We start from the raw sequence: 19,240 nt of genomic DNA on the forward strand, positions 1-19,240 counted from the left end.
CAAAAAAGGAGTGTACAGGTTTTTAAAAAAAAGGTCGGCAACGCGCATGTTGCACCTCTGGAGTTGCAGGCGTCCATAGGCTACGGTGACTGCTTACCATCAGGCGGCCCGTATGCTTGTTTGCCACCTATGTGGTATTTAAAAAAAAAAAAAAAGAGATGTAATAGGTACAAGGTCAATGTAGTACGACTTACTGTTGCCCCCAGAAGCCCTGGGATCTCTGTCCCGCTCGGGCGGCGGCGGCGCCTTGTACCGCGTGCAGGGCGCGGTGAGCTGGTCCGCGCAGCGTTCGTGGCAGCTCGCGCCGCAGTCCATGCAGCGGACGCCCGTCTGAATAACAATACAATGGAGTTTGGAATGTTGAGGGCACTGACAATCCAACCTCTAGACTGAGCTTAGGCCAATTCACAGACAATCCAACCTCTAGACATAGCATAGTCGCGCTACCCCCTCTGCCACACATACGGGGGAACGAGGTGAGCGAATCCCGTGCCGTGATTGGTCCGTTCAATGACAAGGACCAATCACGGCACGGGATTGACTCGAAGATGGAGTAACGCTACCGTATGTGTGGCAGAGGGGGTAGCGCGACTATGCTATGTCTAGAGGTTGGATTGTCTGTGGTTGAGGGCTTAAATTAGGGCCAGTGCAATTAGTGCACTAACCATATTTGACAGACTGATCAACATCACGCGGCAGAGAACTATGAAAATTCCTATACACTAAAATTTTGAGAACACTTTAGCGGTGATAGACGGTTTGGTGCAACCGACCCTTAGCCCTCATACGCAGGAGTGCTTTTTCAACGCGCGTTAAAAAAGCGCTTGAATCCGTTCACACGCTAAATTCGATTTAACGATCAACGCTTAAAGTCGAAAATCCAACAACGTTTAATAAAAAGCGCCACCGCCGTCGTGTGAATAACTACACATGTTTCCATTTGTATCATTCAAACGCTTTTTTAACGCGCGTTGAAAAAGCTCTCGTGCGAATGGGGGCTTAGTGTTGATCCTGGTCACGGCACCAAATTGTAAAGCGGCACCCAATTATTTACATTCATATTATGATAAGCGGAAATTTTCTTCAATATAGGAACAGGAAGACTCAACTTTAACGACCTGTTTTTGGAATACATGGCTTTTGGAAAAAAAAAACCATTATTATTGACGATTTTTTATGGATGGATTGCAATAAATAAATTTCAGGAGAAAGTAAGAAAGTATGTACTACACATAATACACGATTTTATGTTAAGTTTACAAGTCGGGACTTGCTACAATGTCCGAAATCCAAGTCATTCCTAGTAGAAGAAAGAAGAAATTTTCTACGGAGAGTATAAGTACTTCTATTTACCACTGTGGAGTTTAGCGAGTATACAGCCGTCTCCCGGTCGCCGGAGGATGGTGGTGTGTGTTACCATAGAGAAATAAATAAGACAAGAGTGCTCACTCCATACATCAGTTCAGACTATTAATTTCAGTGTCTACATCTAGCATTGAGTAGCGGAACTATCAGTACTGCTACTTGACAATAGATGTAGCACCGACCGGAAAGTCTTATCTTAACAGTCTTATCCTGGCAAGGTCGCCATGTACGGATGGATGTTTTAATAAATAAAATAGAATATTGATTACATGTGTTTATTGGTCAAACACAACTTACAGACTAACTCGATTACATGATTGATACATAGCTTATATAATAAGTGCATAAGTACACATATACCACAAGCATAAGACTTTCCGGTCGATGCTACATCTATTGTCAAGTAGCAGTACTGATATTTCCGCTACTCGATGCTAGATGCTAAGTCTTTTTAGTACTAAAATTGATGTATGGAGTGAGCACTCTATGTATTTTTTTCTCTATGGTGTTACCTTGACGGGCCCCCACAGCAGATGGTCGCAGTGGTCGCAGCGCTGCGGCGCGGCGTGCGCGGCGGCGCCCCAGCGGTGCTGCGGCGCGGCGGCGGGCGCGCGCGCCAGCCGCCCGCGCACCAGCAGCTCCAGCGTGCCGCGCTTGTGCAGCAGCAGCGTGCAGCGCCGCACCACCGACGATGACAGCGACGAGTTGCGCTACAATATACAGGATGGCCAAATAAGAGGTATACACTTTATTTTTGATATTTTATTCTATAAAACATAAAAAATATTAAGTATTCCTTGTTAAATATAATATGTAGGGTCAGCAATTACACATGGAAAATAATGTCAGACAAATGTCCACCTCTAGCAGCATGGCAGATGCGAACCCTTTTCATCGCGTTTTTCATCACTTTTTCACACATTTCTGGCGTTATCTCAGCGACAGTGTTTCGAATATTTTGTTTTAATTACTGAAGGTTCGTTGGTCTATTAGCATAGACACGTCCCTTTAGATAGCCCCACAGAAAAAAGTCAGCAGCTGTTAAATCAGGCGATCTTGGGGGCCAGTCAATGTCACCGTTTCTCGAAATTAATCGACCGGGAAACGTTATTTTAATGTTTCTATTGTTTTTAATGATTAAAACACGTTGTTCCGTCGTAAAACGCTCCATAATAAATTTGCCGTATCTACACAAACTAATTTTCATGCAATAACTGTCATATTTACAGCCAAAATAAAATGGCGGCAAAAAAAAGTTGTATACCTCTAATTTGGCCACCCTGTACAATATACACATACAACATTTATTTCAAACTTCATTTAGAATAGGCTACATGACTACATTTTTTTTTATGGTATCAATCGATCGGGTTTGTTTTTAGGATCAAATGTCTATATGGGACCCATTGCATTAAAGTAACACAAAAATCAGAAATTGTAGTCAAAGTCCGATAGTCGCACTTCACTCGCGAAACGCCCTATACAAAACGACCAGAGGCCGTGACGTCATCGCCCATCTTGTAGTATGGACAAAAGAAGAAAATTGCGTTTTTGTCGGTGAAATATTGCGTTTATGTATATAGTTGCTATACAATATTTTTTTGGATGAAATGTAAGGAATCGAATGGTACCCTTACTTTTATCGTTTTTGGAAGTTAAAAAAACTTAAATTTTGAAACTTTCAGGTCCTGTAATTTTGTAATTTTCCAATATTTTATTTTAATATCCACATTATTGTGATAAATTGCTCGTTTGCTATCTATTTTACTAGATTTTGTTGTAAAATTCAACATGTGTCATCATCCCTATCAACATAATCTAATTTGGAAGAGAGAGCAAAGCCTCGGGTGTTTAAATCCATACTAATATTATAAATGCGAAAGTGTGTCTGTCTGTCTGTTACCTCTTCACGCTTAAAGCGCTGAACCGATTTAGTTGAAATTTGGTATGAAGATAGTTTTAGTCCCGGGGAAGAACGTAGGGTAGTTTTTATCCCAAAAATCACCCTTTAAGGGAGTGAAAAGGAGGGTGGAAGTTTGTATGGGGAACCGTTAAAAAGCAGATTGGGTAAAAATAAGCTACCCAAATTACTAACTCCACGCAGACAAAGTCGCGGGCAAAAGCTAGTCTGATATAATCAGCGATTGTTTGTTATTATAAGCGACGACAAGTGAAAAGCGTGTTCGAGCACGACATCCGAATAACCTTGAAAGATACTGAAAGCGAGTAGCGTTTTCATACTTCTCCATTTCAATACCATGATTAAATTGTAAAGCTTATTACATCGAGATGGCGTTTAATGGTGAGTAAAGTTTTATTACCTGCAGTTCTAGCGTATTAGGCAGCTCGAGCTGGTCCCAGCGCACGCGCCACTTCTGCGGCAGGTGCCCTAACTCCAGCTCTAGCGAGCGGATCCGTTCCAACAACCCGGTGAAGGAAGCCGGCATGGCGCGGGGTATACTATCGTATCTGTGAAATATAAAGTTTATTTAATTAGCATTTTGATATATAAAGTATTCGAATCTCAATCGAATAATGAAGTGTCTAATTTAGCTTGCAACGGGGCGGGTAAAACTAAATAAAAGCTTGTAAAAACAGTTGTAAAATCCTTCTTTATCGGACTCCATCGGTCGTCAATTCGTTAATCGTCGGCATAGAGAAATATAGTAAGACAAGAGTGCTCACTCCATACATCAGTTAGACTATTAATTTCAGTGTCTACATCTAGAATCGAGTAGCGGAACTATCAGTACTGCTACTTGACAATAGATGTAGCACCGACCGGAAAGTCTTATGCTGTTGAGATAAGACTTTCCGGTCGGTGCTACATCTATTTTCAAGTAGCAGTACTGATAGTTCCGCTACTCGATGCTAGATGCTATAGTTTGTAGCTTTCTAATAGAGCCCGAAGGCTTATCCTATTGTCTATTGTTCAGTAAAACCGCACGTGCTACTTACCTGCAAAAAGGGTCCTTATTATTCTATTTGGCACCTGAGCGCGGGCTAGTCCAACGCTCAAAAAACCAGTGTAGGTGCGCTCTCCGATAACGCGCCTTTGTTACGCATCCCGATGACACATTTTAGACTGGTTCTGTAGCGTTCGACTCGCCGGCACTCAGTAACCGAAGTACCGATTTTTTATGCAGGTGGTTGTGGCACGTGGCACGAGCGGTTTTACTTAACAATAGACAATAGGATTAGCCTTCGGGCTCTATTAGAAAGCTACAAACTATAATAGTCTTTTTGGTACTAAAACTGATGTATGGAGTGAGCAATCTATGTATTCTTTTAAAAATGTTAAGTAACTGTAGACCCTATTGTCATGACATAAGGTTCAGTTCTCACCCGGCGGTGACGGTGCGGCGAGCGCGCGGTTCCCGCTCGTCTTCGGGCGACTGCGCCTCCAGGTCGTACGGCGCGCCGTGGGCTAGCTCCTCGTGCGTGTAGTACTCCCACACTTCCAGGCTGCATACGGACGACATCGGCCGTAGTACCTGCGAACGTAGATATAGTTGGTCAAACCAATTTTTCAGAACAAAAAAAACCGGCCAAGTGCGAGTCGGACTCGCGCACGGAGGGTTCCGCACCATCAACAAAAAAATAGAGCAAAACAAGCAAAAAAACGGTCACCCATCCAAGTTTGCTTAACTAAGGTCAAAAATCACGTTTGTTGTATGGGAGCCCCACTTAAATCTTTATTTTATTCTGTTTTTAGTATTTGTTGTTATAGCGGCAACAGAAATACATCATCTGTGAAAATTTCAACTGTCTAGCTATCACGGTTCGTGAGATACAGCCTGGTGACAGACGGACGGACGGACAGCGGAGTCTTAGTAATAGGGTCCCGTTTTTACCCTTTGTGTACGGAACCCTAAAAACTATACTCATCCTTTGCTTTTGGGTGCTAGTACTAGTGTAAGACAAAGATAGTACGATTATCTCTGTCTATGTTTGAAATAAGACAGTCCTTTGACAAACTTTATTTAGGGTCTAAATCTTGCCTTTTGGGCGACAATGGCATTTCCATTCTCGATGACCCGATAACGGGATATATTTGGAGTAAAGAAAGGATGAACTTCTTTGTTTTCAGTTTTTTAACATTGTTCAATAACCGGAGTTAGTCCCGACCCGACATCATCGTATGCTTAGAAAAGTCATTAAACTTGTACAGTTAGATTTATAAGTATTTAAAAAAATTATTTCACCAGCCCATCAGTTGCAACATAATAGTATAAAAGAAAGTCGCTTCCCTGCTTAGATCTTTAAAACTACGCAACGGATTTAGATGCGGTTTTTTTTGGATAGATAGAGTCGTTCAAGAGGAAGGTTTATGTATAATTTGTTAACCCGTGCGAAGCCGGGGCGGGTCGCTATCTTGTATAAAAAGTGGGCACTCATTAGTCCCATATTTGTAATGCATCTGAATCCTGGTCACGGCACCAAACTGTAAAGTGACAATCAACTAAGAAATAATTGAAATAAACGCTCAAAGAGAGAACCAGTCTGAAAGAGCACTCACCGGGTTGTCAAGGTCCGGCGTGTACAGGAAGTTGTACAGAACAGGCGACTTCTGGTGCAGCTTGTCGATGTAGTCGAACAGCGACTGGCCGTGCTGCGCGCGGTACACGTCCTCTTCTGAACCGGTCACGCCCGTCTCCACGCCCTGCGAACAATGTTTCTTATAACAGTACTTTTTATACAACTTAGGTATAGTGAAATGTGTCTCCCAACTTTCGAAAATCTTAATCGATAATACCCCCTGTATTACTGCAATGTTCTGCCGCCAGAGTGCAGCACTAGCACCCATCGTAAACCATAGAGTAACTTATACATACTGTGTCTTTAACTGTTTTTGACAAGTTTTCACAGACAATAAAATATAACATTGATAGATTAAGGCGGTTTGTCTACAAAGGACCTACCGGGAAACTCAAAAATCCAAACTCAGCTATCTGCCTCTTTATTTCTCGAATATGCAAGAGTGATAAAGAGGTTAGATAACATAATTTCGACTCTCTCGTTTGTGGTAGACCCTCAGATTGTGAGTAATTGTGGTAGTGGCACCCCCTACACAGAGTTTCGTGAAATATTCCCTATTGTGGTAGTGGCGCCCCCTACGCAGAGTTTTGCGTAATATTCCGTATTGGTAAAATTTACTTATGTTGCTCGGTGAATCGATTAGGATTTAGGATAATTACCAATCGATTGCCGATATCCGGCCGGCGCTCGTCGACGAGCCCTAGTTCAGCTCGTGAGGCCTCGTTGTCGAGTAGGAATGTTCTGAACCGACACGACGTACTGTGGTACGCGACCAGGCGGGTGTAGTAATCGTTGAACTCGAAGGCTAGAGGGAACTGCTTCTGGAGCTGTAAGTGGTAATTTGAGGTTAGTCAAGTCAAGAATAGGCGAAATTGAAGGTTGTAAAGTTGTGAAGTTTACCAATACAAATAAAAAAGACTAAAGACTCCAAAGACAGCCACAAAGACCGGCAGTGGCAAAACTTGAGGAGCGTATTAGTTCATCTTTTGCAAATCCTGCCCTTAGTCCTCCGTACGTGATACTGCTGATTTTTGAGTACCTCTTTAACAAGTTAAATCTCGCTAAGAGAAAGTAATAATATTACATAATAATATTCAGCATACTGAAGTTATACCATATAGGTACATTTGTATTTTTCTGTTTTTTGTATTTCGGTTTTTCGTGAAGTTTTTGTACATTTAGCGGTAGGAGTGCATGGCCACTTTGTGAATGAATTCCGTTCCTAATGTGTCTATGCAGTCTGCTGTAGACAATCTCGGCTTGTGCTGTTGATACTTGTGTTAACTGATTTGTATTTATATTTGTTCTTTGTATATTTAATTTATATAAGTGAGAACCTGTAATTGGCTCTGTAAATCTATTGTAGCTCTTAGACATGTTTATAGCTGTTGGTTTTCCATGTTTATAATAAAAATAAAATAAATAAAGTAATAATATTAACCTGGTGGACCGCATCAAGGAACATGAGGAATGTTGGCGTGTAGCCCTGCTGAGGAGTAGGCCCGATGTTGAGCCGCTGCTGAAACTTGTGTCCAAGGGCTAGCCACTCCTTCTCCACGAGGGTGCGGAACCCTTCTATCGTGCGATAGTATGGGTCTAGGCAGATTTGAGCCAATGATGAGACCTGTAAAAAGAATTAAATTAGTTTATGTAAAGAAGGTTAACATCACTCCGACAGGTTGAGATGTTTAAGAGGTTCAACATTATTTTCGTTGTCTTGTTTCTGGCTACTCTGTCTCGCTTCTATTTTCGTCTTTTAGCAAATAAATAAAAAAAGTTGAGTGATATTGCATGTCTTTCTAGCTGTAGATTATTATTCACTTAAGAAAAATTAAAAACAAAATTTCACCACATACAAAAAGCTCCACTCAGTCACATTTTTTGGGGACAAAAAACAAGACAACGAAAATAATTTTGACCCAAATTCGACATTGGGTAATGGTTCAAATATTTCTTGCAAATTAGACCTGAACTAACCCGACTCACCACCGAATATTGACAGGTATATAGGGAGTTTGTAATAACAAGTTTACTGTTGGTAAACGACCCTGAGATTGCAATGGCACGGGTATTCCCAACCCTTTTACAAAGTGTTGGGACTACCCAACAAGCCATAAATCCGCCAGTGACCATTGATAGACCTTACCCCGTTGCAATAAAGATTAAAAATGATCAGTAACCAACAATACCTGCGCCACCACGTCCCAACCGTCCTCGAGCGAGAGCAACACAGATGAACCTTGCAGATCCAGCAGGTCCACTACGCAGCCAGCTAGCTGGAACAGCTGCCGTAACTGCCACAACCAGCCTGATTCCTCCACCAATCTGCGAACAAAATCCATACTAATATTATAAATGCGAAAGTGTGTCTGTCTGTTACCTCTTCACGCTTAAACCGCTGAACAGATTTACTTGAAATTTGGTATGGAGATAGTTTAAGTCCCGGGGAAGGAAGGACATATGGTAGTTTTTATCCCAAAAATCTCCCTTTAAGGGGGTGAAAACGGGGGTAGAAGTTTGTATGGGGAATCGTTAAAAAGCAGATTGGGTAAAAATAAGCTACCTAAATTACTAACTTCACGCAGACAAAGTCGCGGGCAATAGCTATAATTAATAATGTCATCCTAAGTCATGTTATTAAACGCCCGCACCTTCGCTACTTGACAAAAACTCAGTCGTCTTAATCTGAGTTTTTCTTTCCAATTTGACTTGAGTTCAGTAGACTAATGATGTAATGATACCCTTAGAAACCAAGATGGGCCGGCGCATCAGCCAAGTTAAGATTATTTTCGCCACAAGGACTGTTTAGTTCTCTATAAAGAACTAAGTTCAGTGGTCTGACGGTACCTGTAGAAGCTGCTATGCCTTTTTCTGTCGTGAGAACTAAGTTTAATTATAGAGAAAAAATACATAGATTGCTCACTCTATACATCAGTTTTGGTACCAAAAAGACTATTATTTTCATAGCCTTTTGTAGTACTGCTACTTGACAACACATGTAGCACCGACCGGACAGTCTTATGTTGTTGAGCATTCGATTTTCCGGTCGGTGCTACATCTATTGTCAAGTAGCAGTACTGATAATTCCGCTACCCGATGCTAGATGTCGACTATGAAAATAATAGTCTTTTCACCACACAAGCTCGGAAAGGCTTACTTTGCACTTCAAAAACTGATAGCAAAGTTGCATTCACATGTGAGGCAAAGTAATCAAATGCAAATTTTGAGTTGACTTTTAAATGATGATTTTGGATGATAAATATTTAATAACATTCATTTGGATTTGATTTGGTTTGATTTTGTTTGATATTTTACATTTAATATTTACTTCGGGTCGGTGTGGTGAAAAAATTTGTGTTTCACTCGGGGGCAAATTTTGTTTAACCCTTTGAAACCCTCGCAACGCTCAAGATTCCATTTTTCGAATCACTCGCTACGCTCGTTGTTCAATTTTGGAATCTTGCGCTTGCCAAAATAGTTATTTGTTTTACAAGGTGGCAAAGTTGTTGTTTAACCGCTCGTGCTAATATAGATACTCGGGTATAGACGTGCCGTGAACACATATAAACTTTGCCACCTTGTAAAACAAATAACTATTTTGGTAACAAAACTGATGTATGGAGCAGCAGTTGTCTTACTATATTTCTCTATGGTTTGTCTGAAAAGGGTACCTGTAGAAGCCGGGATCGTTGGGCGCGGCCTGCGCGGACGGCGCGGCCGCTCGCAGCAGCTTCTTGAAGGCGTGGCGCGCGGCGCGGCCGTCGGGGTACCAAAACTGATGTATGGAGTGAGCAGTTGTCTTACTGTATTTCTCTATAGTTGAATCGTCTGAAAAGGGTACCTGTGGAAGCCGGGATCGTTGGGCGCGGCCTGCGCGGACGGCGCGGCCGCTCGCAGCAGCTTCTTGAAGGCGGGGCGCGCGGCGCGGCCGTCGGGGTACCAAAACTGATGTATGGAGTGAGCAGTTGTCTTACTGTATTTCTCTATAGTTGAATCGTCTGAAAAGGGTACCTGTGGAAGCCGGGATCGTTGGGCGCGGCCTGCGCGGACGGCGCGGCCGCTCTCAGTAGCTTCTTGAAGGCGTGGCGCGCGGCGCGGCCGTCGGGGTACCAAAACCGATGTATGGAGTGAGCAGTTGTCTTACCGTATTTCTCTATGGTTAATCGTCTGAAAAGGGTACCTGTGGAAGCCGGGATCGTTGGGCGCGGCCTGCGCGGACGGCGCGGCCGCTCTCAGCAGCTTCTTGAAGGCGTGGCGCGCGGCGCGGCCGTCGGGGTACCAAAACTGATGTATGGAGTGAGCAGTCTTGTCTTACTGTATTTCTCTATGGTTGAATCGTCTGAAAAGGGTACCTGTGGAAGCCGGGATCGTTGGGTGCGGCCTGCACGGACGGCGCGGCCGCTCGCAGCAGCTTCTTGAAGGCGTGGCGCGCGGCGCGGCCGTCGGGGTACCAAAACTGATGTATGGAGTGAGCAGTCTTGTCTTACTGTATTTCTCTATGGTTAATCGTCTGAAAAGGGTACCTGTGGAAGCCGGAATCGTTGGGCGCGGCCTGCGCGGACGGCGCGGCCGCTCGCAGCAGCTTCTTGAAGGCGTGGCGCGCGGCGCGGCCGTCGGGGTACCAAAACTGATGTATGGAGTGAGCAGTTGTCTTACTGTATTTCTCTATAGTTGAATCGTCTGAAAAGGGTACCTGTGGAAGCCGGGATCGTTGGGTGCGGCCTGCACGGACGGCGCGGCCGTGTGATGTGGGACGTTGAATGAAACAACTTGCTTGGAGTATCGATCTATAATGTCTTGAATAACGTCATGTAAAAGCTTATATAGGGCTAAACTAAGGGAGTGTGAGTTTACGTGAGTGTACGCGTAGCGCACCCACTACATCTCCATTCCTTGAGAAAAAAAAATGATTACCGTAATATAATATAATCTATTTTTTTTTATTTGACCTGTAACATTTATGGTTCAATAATTCATGGTTGTAATTTTATATAATAAAAAATTAAAATAAGACATTAAGATAAGTAACACAAACGAAAAGTTTCTAATTTTGAAATTCTCAATATAAACATTTTTTTTTTTAGGTAAGTACTTATGTAATATCAATAAAAGAAATATCGTATGTTTATGTAAACTACTCTGGAATAGGTATTTCTATAACGCGTAAACATGATGATTACAATTGAAGCACGCATAAGTACTTAATTTTATAATATAATCACTTAATTACAAATTCGTGCCTTGATGACGAAACGAAACTTTTACATAATATGTATCGCTTATTTTTAGCATAATTATATTCGATAAAATAATTTTAAATTCACACAAAGAAAATTCATAATACTTATAAGAAAACATTTTTATATCAAGTAAAAGTTCAAAAATCAATATTAAAAAAAGAATACTAAGAAATACAATAAAAAAAATAGTCCATGTTTGTTATTTTTCGTACGTAGTTTCTTTTTCATTAATTTATCTTGTCATATCATGGTTCTTGCAAGCATTTATTTTTAAGTTCATTTCATTTAGGTATACCTACTCACTAGTTAAACACGTCAGTACTTTCATCATTTACATATATTTACTAAATTATTTCATAAAGTGTGCATCTAAAGCGTGCATCTCTTTTACGGCAAGGGTACACAACGCATTTACATTTGTGGTCGGCCGACCTACAATAATATATCTATTTATTTACTCAGGATACAAGGAAATTTTATTTTTAAGCGCGCACACATACTATTTATTTATATTCACATTCAGGCAGTTCTTTTAACACTTCCTTACATCATATCCTTCCATGTGTCCAAGGAGTCTCCACGATTGATGCTCGATCGAATCATGGTCAGACCTCCAAGGATTCCGTGCCTGCCTTGTATCCTGGCGTACCCTTGCTAACCTAACCGCTCAAGGCCGCCTCTCGGGCCACCGAAGATGCGATAGGTATATATGTATACTTATTTCTATTCATTTTCTTTCATATTTCACTGTCACAAAAAGAAACACATTCAAAAATCAACCACATACACCATGAAAACTGCAACATATAAGAGTTTCAGCAACTCTTAGTTGATCAGGCTAATCGTCCTTTGAAAAATTTATCTGTTTTAGTTTTCCCAATCATTTTGCTAACGCACTTTTCTAATAACAAACAAATTCCATTTTACTCATAAAACAATCAAAAACCAAACTTTCTTTAGGACTTTCCATACACACAGTTACAAACATATTTACAGACCTTTTAATTCAACCCTTGAAATCCAACATTAAACTTTACTTTAAACATACCGAATACCCGCAAACTCTGTTCCTAATCCTAATTCAATTCAATATTATTCTTTATAATACCTCATTTTATTTTAAAAGTCATATCCATTAATATAAAAGTCATTATTTTGTTTGTTTCTTATGTCAAATCCGTGTATAAAAAAAAATGTCTAGACTGATACAATATTAAACAACATCATTAAAAAAAACATTTAAAATTCGAAGTAAAAATAAACTTAATCTATGAAAGTTAAACATTAAATGTATATGGATAAAGTCGTAACATATTACGTGACATACCAACTGTCATATTTTTAAATCTGAAACTTGAAACATATAATTTAAGTGTTACTTATGTAAGGATACTGTGTGGTTTATATAGATTTTTAGTACTTATAAAACATTTTTCTAGATTAAATAAGCTAAGTGACTTTTAAAAGTATTTGTAATGATCGATCACGTGAATGGTCACGTGATCGATCCCTCCATCTTAAATATTGAACGATCATTCGTGGGGGTGACGTTCGAACGATAAGGTCGATCAATATTAAAAATGGTAGAAGGTATTTGAATTGTGAGCAGGTCAGTTCGTTTTGTTTTGTGAGAACCCGAGATAATAATTATAGTATGTGTCTAAGTGTATACCTACTGTCGCGTGCGTGTGGTTAATCAGGCTCAAAGAGATTATATTCATTGTGCCAAATAAATGTATTTTTATCACACATACCGTTGTTTTAATAAAATGATTAGACCTCTTATATCTCAGAAGTGGGATCCTGCCTTTCAGCAGCCTGAAATATCGTTTCAGGTCGTTTCTAATGAAACTCTACACAATATCAAAACATTTGAAATATTCACAAGTTCAGTCACTTTCAGCAGGTTTGTACGTGACTTAGCTGTGATACGCAGACCACTGACAGACATGCTGAAGAAAGGCAATGAATGGAAGTGACCAGAATCAGTGACCAGGATGATGCATTCAACTCATTAAAGGGAAAACTAATATCTAGATCTATTCTCAATATTTATGACCCGAAACGTAAGACTCAGTTGCTTTTCCAAAAAAAAAAGTGACGAAGGCCCTTTTAAGCCAGTCTCGTACTTTAGCGGGAAAACTAAACCAGATAAGCAACGTTCGCATTCATTTGAACTAGAGACCCTCACGGTGATTACCTCCTTGTTATAAATGACAGCTTTTCTAAATTCATTAACATCTAGCCTGTTCGAAATACAAAGACCTCAACAACGGTGAAGGTCTTCCGCGACTACATGAGCTATTTTGGAACACCCGTTAGATTAATCACGGACCTAGTGAGCGTTAGGAGAGAAGTGCCGAGTGGTGGTAAATCAAAATTGGGTAGCAAATACCAGGGACCGTATAGGATTATTAGATGCCTTCCTAACGACCGCTAAGTAGTCGAAGATACACCACTAACACGGAAAAGGGCAACCATCGTTATGAAAACATAAGTGCGATAAATAAATTAAAATCTTGGTTGTGTTTGATAACAAGCATGGTAAAGTAAGTAAGTAGTTCCGAATTTGGCAGTGACGACACCGAAAGTCCAAATGGGTCTGAGTAATCATCATGGCTAATTTGCATGGCTGTTAGTCTAGGATCTAGGACATAGGTAATTTAGATAAATTGATAATTTTTTAATTAATATTGCACTATTGTAAGTTCGAATTTTCAATTGTATCTGTATCTGTAATTAGGTAGAGGTGTGTGTGTACTAATAGAAATCCTAAAATATAATAACATTATGTTGTTTGATTATTATGTGTTATATAAGTGCTATTGATTAGGCTTTCTTGACGTTGTTCAATGAGTTCATTAAAAATAATTAAATGAATGCTAATAAATAAAGTGATCATATAAATTCGTATAACTTAGTTAAAATATACTTTATTTTGTAATATACTGTTATAAAACCAGTATATCTAACATTTAATCGAATGGTAATTGTAGATGAGCAAAGGGACTTGCTCTAGCAGGATGGCCGAGCTGTAAGGATACTGTGTGGTTTATATAGATTTTTAGTACTTATAAAACATTTTTCTAGATTAAATAAGCTAAGTGACTTTTAAAAGTATTTGTAATGATCGATCACGTGAATGGTCACGTGATCGATCCCTCCATCTTAAATATTGAACGATCATTCGTGGGGGTGACGTTCGAACGATAAGGTCGATCAATATTAAAAATGGTAGAAGGTATTTGAATTGTGAGCAGGTCAGTTCGTTTTGTTTTGTGAGAACCCGAGATAATAATTATAGTATGTGTCTAAGTGTATACCTACTGTCGCGTGCGTGTGGTTAATCAGGCTCAAAGAGATTATATTCATTGTGCCAAATAAATGTATTTTTATCACACATACCGTTGTTTTAATAAAATGATTAGACCTCTTATACTTATTAATCTTTAAATTTAATTTTATTACAATAAATTTTAAATGATCTAAATCTGTGTACGAAGACTATGAAACTTGAGATGAAATAACAGACGACGCCTGCGAATCCTTGTATGGAGTGCACGCGCCGCCGTCATGTGCCATATTTGTCAAGGATGAAAGTATGTCATGTACCTACCTATACCCTTAAGCCAAATAACTTGCTAGAATACCTATTTTTTTTTTTACTACATAACAACTAACTACATAACTTTGGGTATTACACATTTTAGGAATACAACTTCAGAACAGGAAAAAAAATCTACGAAATTATAACTATATCAATAAAGCACTCTTTCATTTTAACATGATGGATTTCTCGTCGTCTGTGCCGATCCTTTTTATTTCTATTTAGCACCCATCCTTCGGCCTCACGACACGAACAACGCCCAGCAGCATACCAACACCATCACTACAAATCCCGCCTTTTTATTACATAACTTTGAAATAGACCATCTTTAACCGTTATTTTCTGTCCATCCAAATTTTTGTCCATAAGTCACCAGTAGTTAAGATTTTACACTTTCTCAAAATAACAAATTTATTTCACGATCGAAGGAGAGTCACTGTTCACGCACTTCGTCTTTTTATGACTGTAAATCTAGTAATAACTTAATGAAATGTGTCCAACTGTCCATTGTCACTAGTTTATCAAAGCACAAATTAATGAAGTAAAGTTCCAGCAACCAATTCACTATAAGTGTTCAAACAGTTCCACGGATTTTAATAGTAGTTAATAGTTAATTCCACTTCGCAGTATTTAAATTTGTCCACTGTCAATTTCACTATTGTTTATAGTTATCACAATTGTCCATAAATTATTTTTCATATTTAATTTAATGATGAATTTTGCTTTTGGTTCTCTGCCTGGCGCGGCGCGCCGCCAGTGCAGCGCAAGGCCGCACTGGCAGGATCGCCATGTGATGTGGGACGTGAATGAAACAACTTGCTTGGAGTATCGATCTATAATGTCTTGAATAACGTCATGTAAAAGCTTATATAGGGCTAAACTAAGGGAGTGTGAGTTTACGTGAGTGTACGCGTAGCGCACCCACTACAGCCGCTCGCAGCAGCTTCTTGAAGGCGTGGCGCGCGGCGCGGCCGTCGGGGTACCAAAACTGATGTATGGAGTGAGCAGTCTTGTCTTACTGTATTTCTCTATGGTTAATCGTCTGAAAAGGGTACCTGTGGAAGCCGGGATCGTTGGGCGCGGCCTGCGCGGACGGCGCGGCCGCTCTCAGTAGCTTCTTGAAGGCGTGGCGCGCGGCGCGGCCGTCGGGGTACCAAAACTGATGTATGGAGTGAGCAGTCTTGTCTTACTGTATTTCTCTATGGTTTGTCTGAAAAGGGTACCTGTGGAAGCCGGGATCGTTAGGCGCGGCCGGGGCGGACGGCGCGGCCGCTCGCAGCAGCTTCTTGAAGGCGTGGCGCGCGGCGCGGCCGTCGGGGTACCAAAACTGATGTATGGAGTGAGCAGTCTTGTCTTACTGTATTTCTCTATAGTTGAATCGTCTGAAAAGGGTACCTGTGGAAGCCGGGATCGTTGGGCGCGGCCTGCGCGGACGGCGCGGCCGCTCGCAGCAGCTTCTTGAAGGCGTGGCGCGCGGCGCGGCCGTCGGGGTACCAAAACTGATGTATGGAGTGAGCAGTCTTGTCTTACTGTATTTCTCTATGGTTAATCGTCTGAAAAGGGTACCTGTGGAAGCCGGGATCGTTGGGCGCGGCCTGCGCGGACGGCGCGGCCGCTCTCAGCAGCTTCTTGAAGGCGTGGCGCGCGGCGCGGCCGTCGGGGTACCAAAACCGATGTATGGAGTGAGCAGTTGTCTTACTGTATTTCTCTATGGTTAATCGTCTGAAAAGGGTACCTGTGGAAGCCGGGATCGTTGGGCGCGGCCTGCGCGGACGGCGCGGCCGCTCTCAGCAGCTTCTTGAAGGCGTGGCGCGCGGCGCGGCCGTCGGGGTACCAAAACTGATGTATGGAGTGAGCAGTCTTGTCTTACTGTATTTCTCTATGGTTAATCGTCTGAAAAGGGTACCTGTGGAAGCCGGGATCGTTGGGCGCGGCCTGCGCGGACGGCGCGGCCGCTCTCAGCAGCTTCTTGAAGGCGTGGCGCGCGGCGCGGCCGTCGGGGTACCAAAACTGATGTATGGAGTGAGCAGTCTTGTCTTACTGTATTTCTCTATGGTTAATCGTCTGAAAAGGGTACCTGTGGAAGCCGGGATCGTTGGGCGCGGCCTGCGCGGACGGCGCGGCCGCTCGCAGCAGCTTCTTGAAGGCGTGGCGCGCGGCGCGGCCGTCGGGGTACCAAAACTGATGTATGGAGTGAGCAGTCTTGTCTTACTGTATTTCTCTATGGTTAATCGTCTGAAAAGGGTACCTGTGGAAGCCGGGATCGTTGGGCGCGGCCTGCGCGGACGGCGCGGCCGCTCGCAGCAGCTTCTTGAAGGCGTGGCGCGCGGCGCGGCCGTCGGGGTACTCGGCCGGGACGGGCTCGCAGCCGCCGGCCGTGGCCACGCTCAGCCCCTTCTCCGTCACGATGTAGAGGGACGCGCGGCGCACGTAGCCCGCGCCCTCGCCCGAAACTGGCAACGTCAACAAAATGATGTAAGAAATATTATAAGATTATGACACTAGCGACCCGCCCCGGCTTCGCACGGGTTAACAAATTATACATAAACCTTCCTCTTGAATCTATCTATTAAAAAAAAACCGGCCAAGTGCGAGTCGGACTCGCGCACGGAGGGTTCCGCACCATCAACAAAAAATAGAGCAAAACAAGCAAAAAAATAGAGCAAAACAAGTAAAAATCACATTTGTTGTATGGGAGCCCCACTTAAATCTTTATTTTATTCTGTTTTTATTATTTGTTGTTATAGCGGCAACAGAAATACATCATCTGTGAAAATTTCAACTGTCTAGCTATCACGGTTCGTGAGATACAGCCTGGTGACAGACGGACGGACGGACGGACAGCGGAGTCTTAGTAATAGGGTCCCGTTTTTACCCTTTGGGTACGGAACCCTAAAAACGCATCAAAATCCGTTGCGTAGTTTTAAAGATCTAAGCATACATAGGGACAGACAGACAGCGGGAAGCGACTTAGATTTATACTATGTAATGAAGTGGACTTCAAAATAATATTTTTTAATCCAAATATTATTCCAAATCAGCTGCTTAAATATTGATGCTCGAACAGGTATATTGTAGTAGATCTTAGTTGTTATAGATTCTACATCACTACATAATATAAAACAAGTTTTGATGCGGTTTTTTTGGAGGCCGTGCGAAGCCGGGTGGTCCATAAATCTAGTATTTTAACTGGATCAGGCATGAGGGGTGGGGGGAAAGACCGAACGCGATAGACTTATGTATCTTTCAGTAGGAGTAGCAGAGAAAGCGCTATTATTGTTTGTCCTTTGTCACAGTCTCACATTTTTTTATTCCCCACCATAAATTAGTATGGATTATGATGGGCAACAAATAAATTCGACCAATCATAGTGTCGCGTTGCCTATGTTTTCTCCCTCACGGACGCATATCTATAGGATCCTACCATCTATGGGCGGGTCGCTAGTGTTTTACAGTCACAAAAGACATTTTGAGTAGGATCCCATTATAAGATCTGTTACAATAGGCTACATGACTATTTTTTTTTATGGTATCAATCGATCGGGTTTGTTTTTAGGATCAAATGTCTATATGGGACCCATTGCATTAAAGTAACACAAAAGTCAGAAATTGTAGTCAAAGTCCGACAGTCGCACTTCACTCGCGAAACGCCCTATACAAAACGGCCAGAGGCCGTGACGTCATCGCCCATCTTGTAGTATGGACAAAACAAGAAAATTGCGTTTTTGTCGGTGAAATATTGCGTTTATCTATATAGTTGCTACACAATATTTTTTTGGATGAAATGTAAGGAATCGAATGGTACCCTTACTTTTATCGTTTTTGGACATTAAAAAAAACTTAAATTTTGAAACTTTCAGGTCCTGTAATTTTGTAATTTTTCAATATTTTATTTTAATATCCACATTATTGTGACAAATTGCTCGTTTGCTATCTATTTTACTAGATTTTGTTATAAAATTCAACATGTGTCATCATCCCTATTACCAGAATCGACGTCGGCTGTGGAAAGGCGCTGCCGTTGGTACAGCTCGAGGCTGGAGGGCTGCCGGCCCTTCAGCGAGCCCCAGCGGCCGAAGTGTCGCGCTCCGCCCGCACCGCCAGAGCCTCGTGTGGCCGCTCTGGAACATAAACAATAATTACATTTGATATTCGTAAAGATTACTTTGACATTTGTATACAGGAGTAATAAATTAAACTAAAGGCTGTACTCCTCAAACTGACCAACATTTGTTCAGCAACTTTTAAAAATTATGAATCCTTTTGACTTGCTCTTTTTCATACAGAATAAATATTGCCTTCAATGTACGCTGATATCAGTGTGTTTGACATTGCCTTGTCACGCTTTAAACATAACAAAATTTAGAATACATTGCGTCGTAGAATAAACTTAAGTGTAATAAAAATCAAAACATGAGTTATTTTCAAAAGTTGCTGAACAAATGTTGGTCAGTTTGAGGAGTACAGCCTACAGTTTAATTTATTGCTT

The 19,240-nt window shown here is 41.6% G+C and overlaps 1 protein-coding gene across 1 annotated transcript in view; it reads right to left on the minus strand.

Annotated features, from left to right (window-relative positions):
* The window catches only part of LOC134654586 (myotubularin-related protein 13), a 97,763-nt gene that overhangs the window by 3,830 nt on the left and 74,693 nt on the right, over positions 1-19,240 (minus strand). Inside the window, exons 27-36 of the mRNA XM_063510055.1 lie at positions 18,739-18,872; positions 17,000-17,204; positions 8,094-8,229; positions 7,346-7,528; positions 6,564-6,731; positions 5,885-6,028; positions 4,711-4,859; positions 3,687-3,834; positions 1,878-2,075; positions 195-330 (exon numbers count right to left, since the gene is read on the minus strand). Of these exons, the coding sequence (XP_063366125.1) occupies positions 195-330; positions 1,878-2,075; positions 3,687-3,834; positions 4,711-4,859; positions 5,885-6,028; positions 6,564-6,731; positions 7,346-7,528; positions 8,094-8,229; positions 17,000-17,204; positions 18,739-18,872 (1,601 nt within the window). The remainder of the gene's footprint in view (positions 1-194; positions 331-1,877; positions 2,076-3,686; positions 3,835-4,710; positions 4,860-5,884; positions 6,029-6,563; positions 6,732-7,345; positions 7,529-8,093; positions 8,230-16,999; positions 17,205-18,738; positions 18,873-19,240) is intronic.

Source organism: Cydia amplana, chromosome 15, assembly GCF_948474715.1.
Source record: "Cydia amplana chromosome 15, ilCydAmpl1.1, whole genome shotgun sequence".
NCBI classification, from domain to species: domain Eukaryota; kingdom Metazoa; phylum Arthropoda; class Insecta; order Lepidoptera; family Tortricidae; genus Cydia; species Cydia amplana.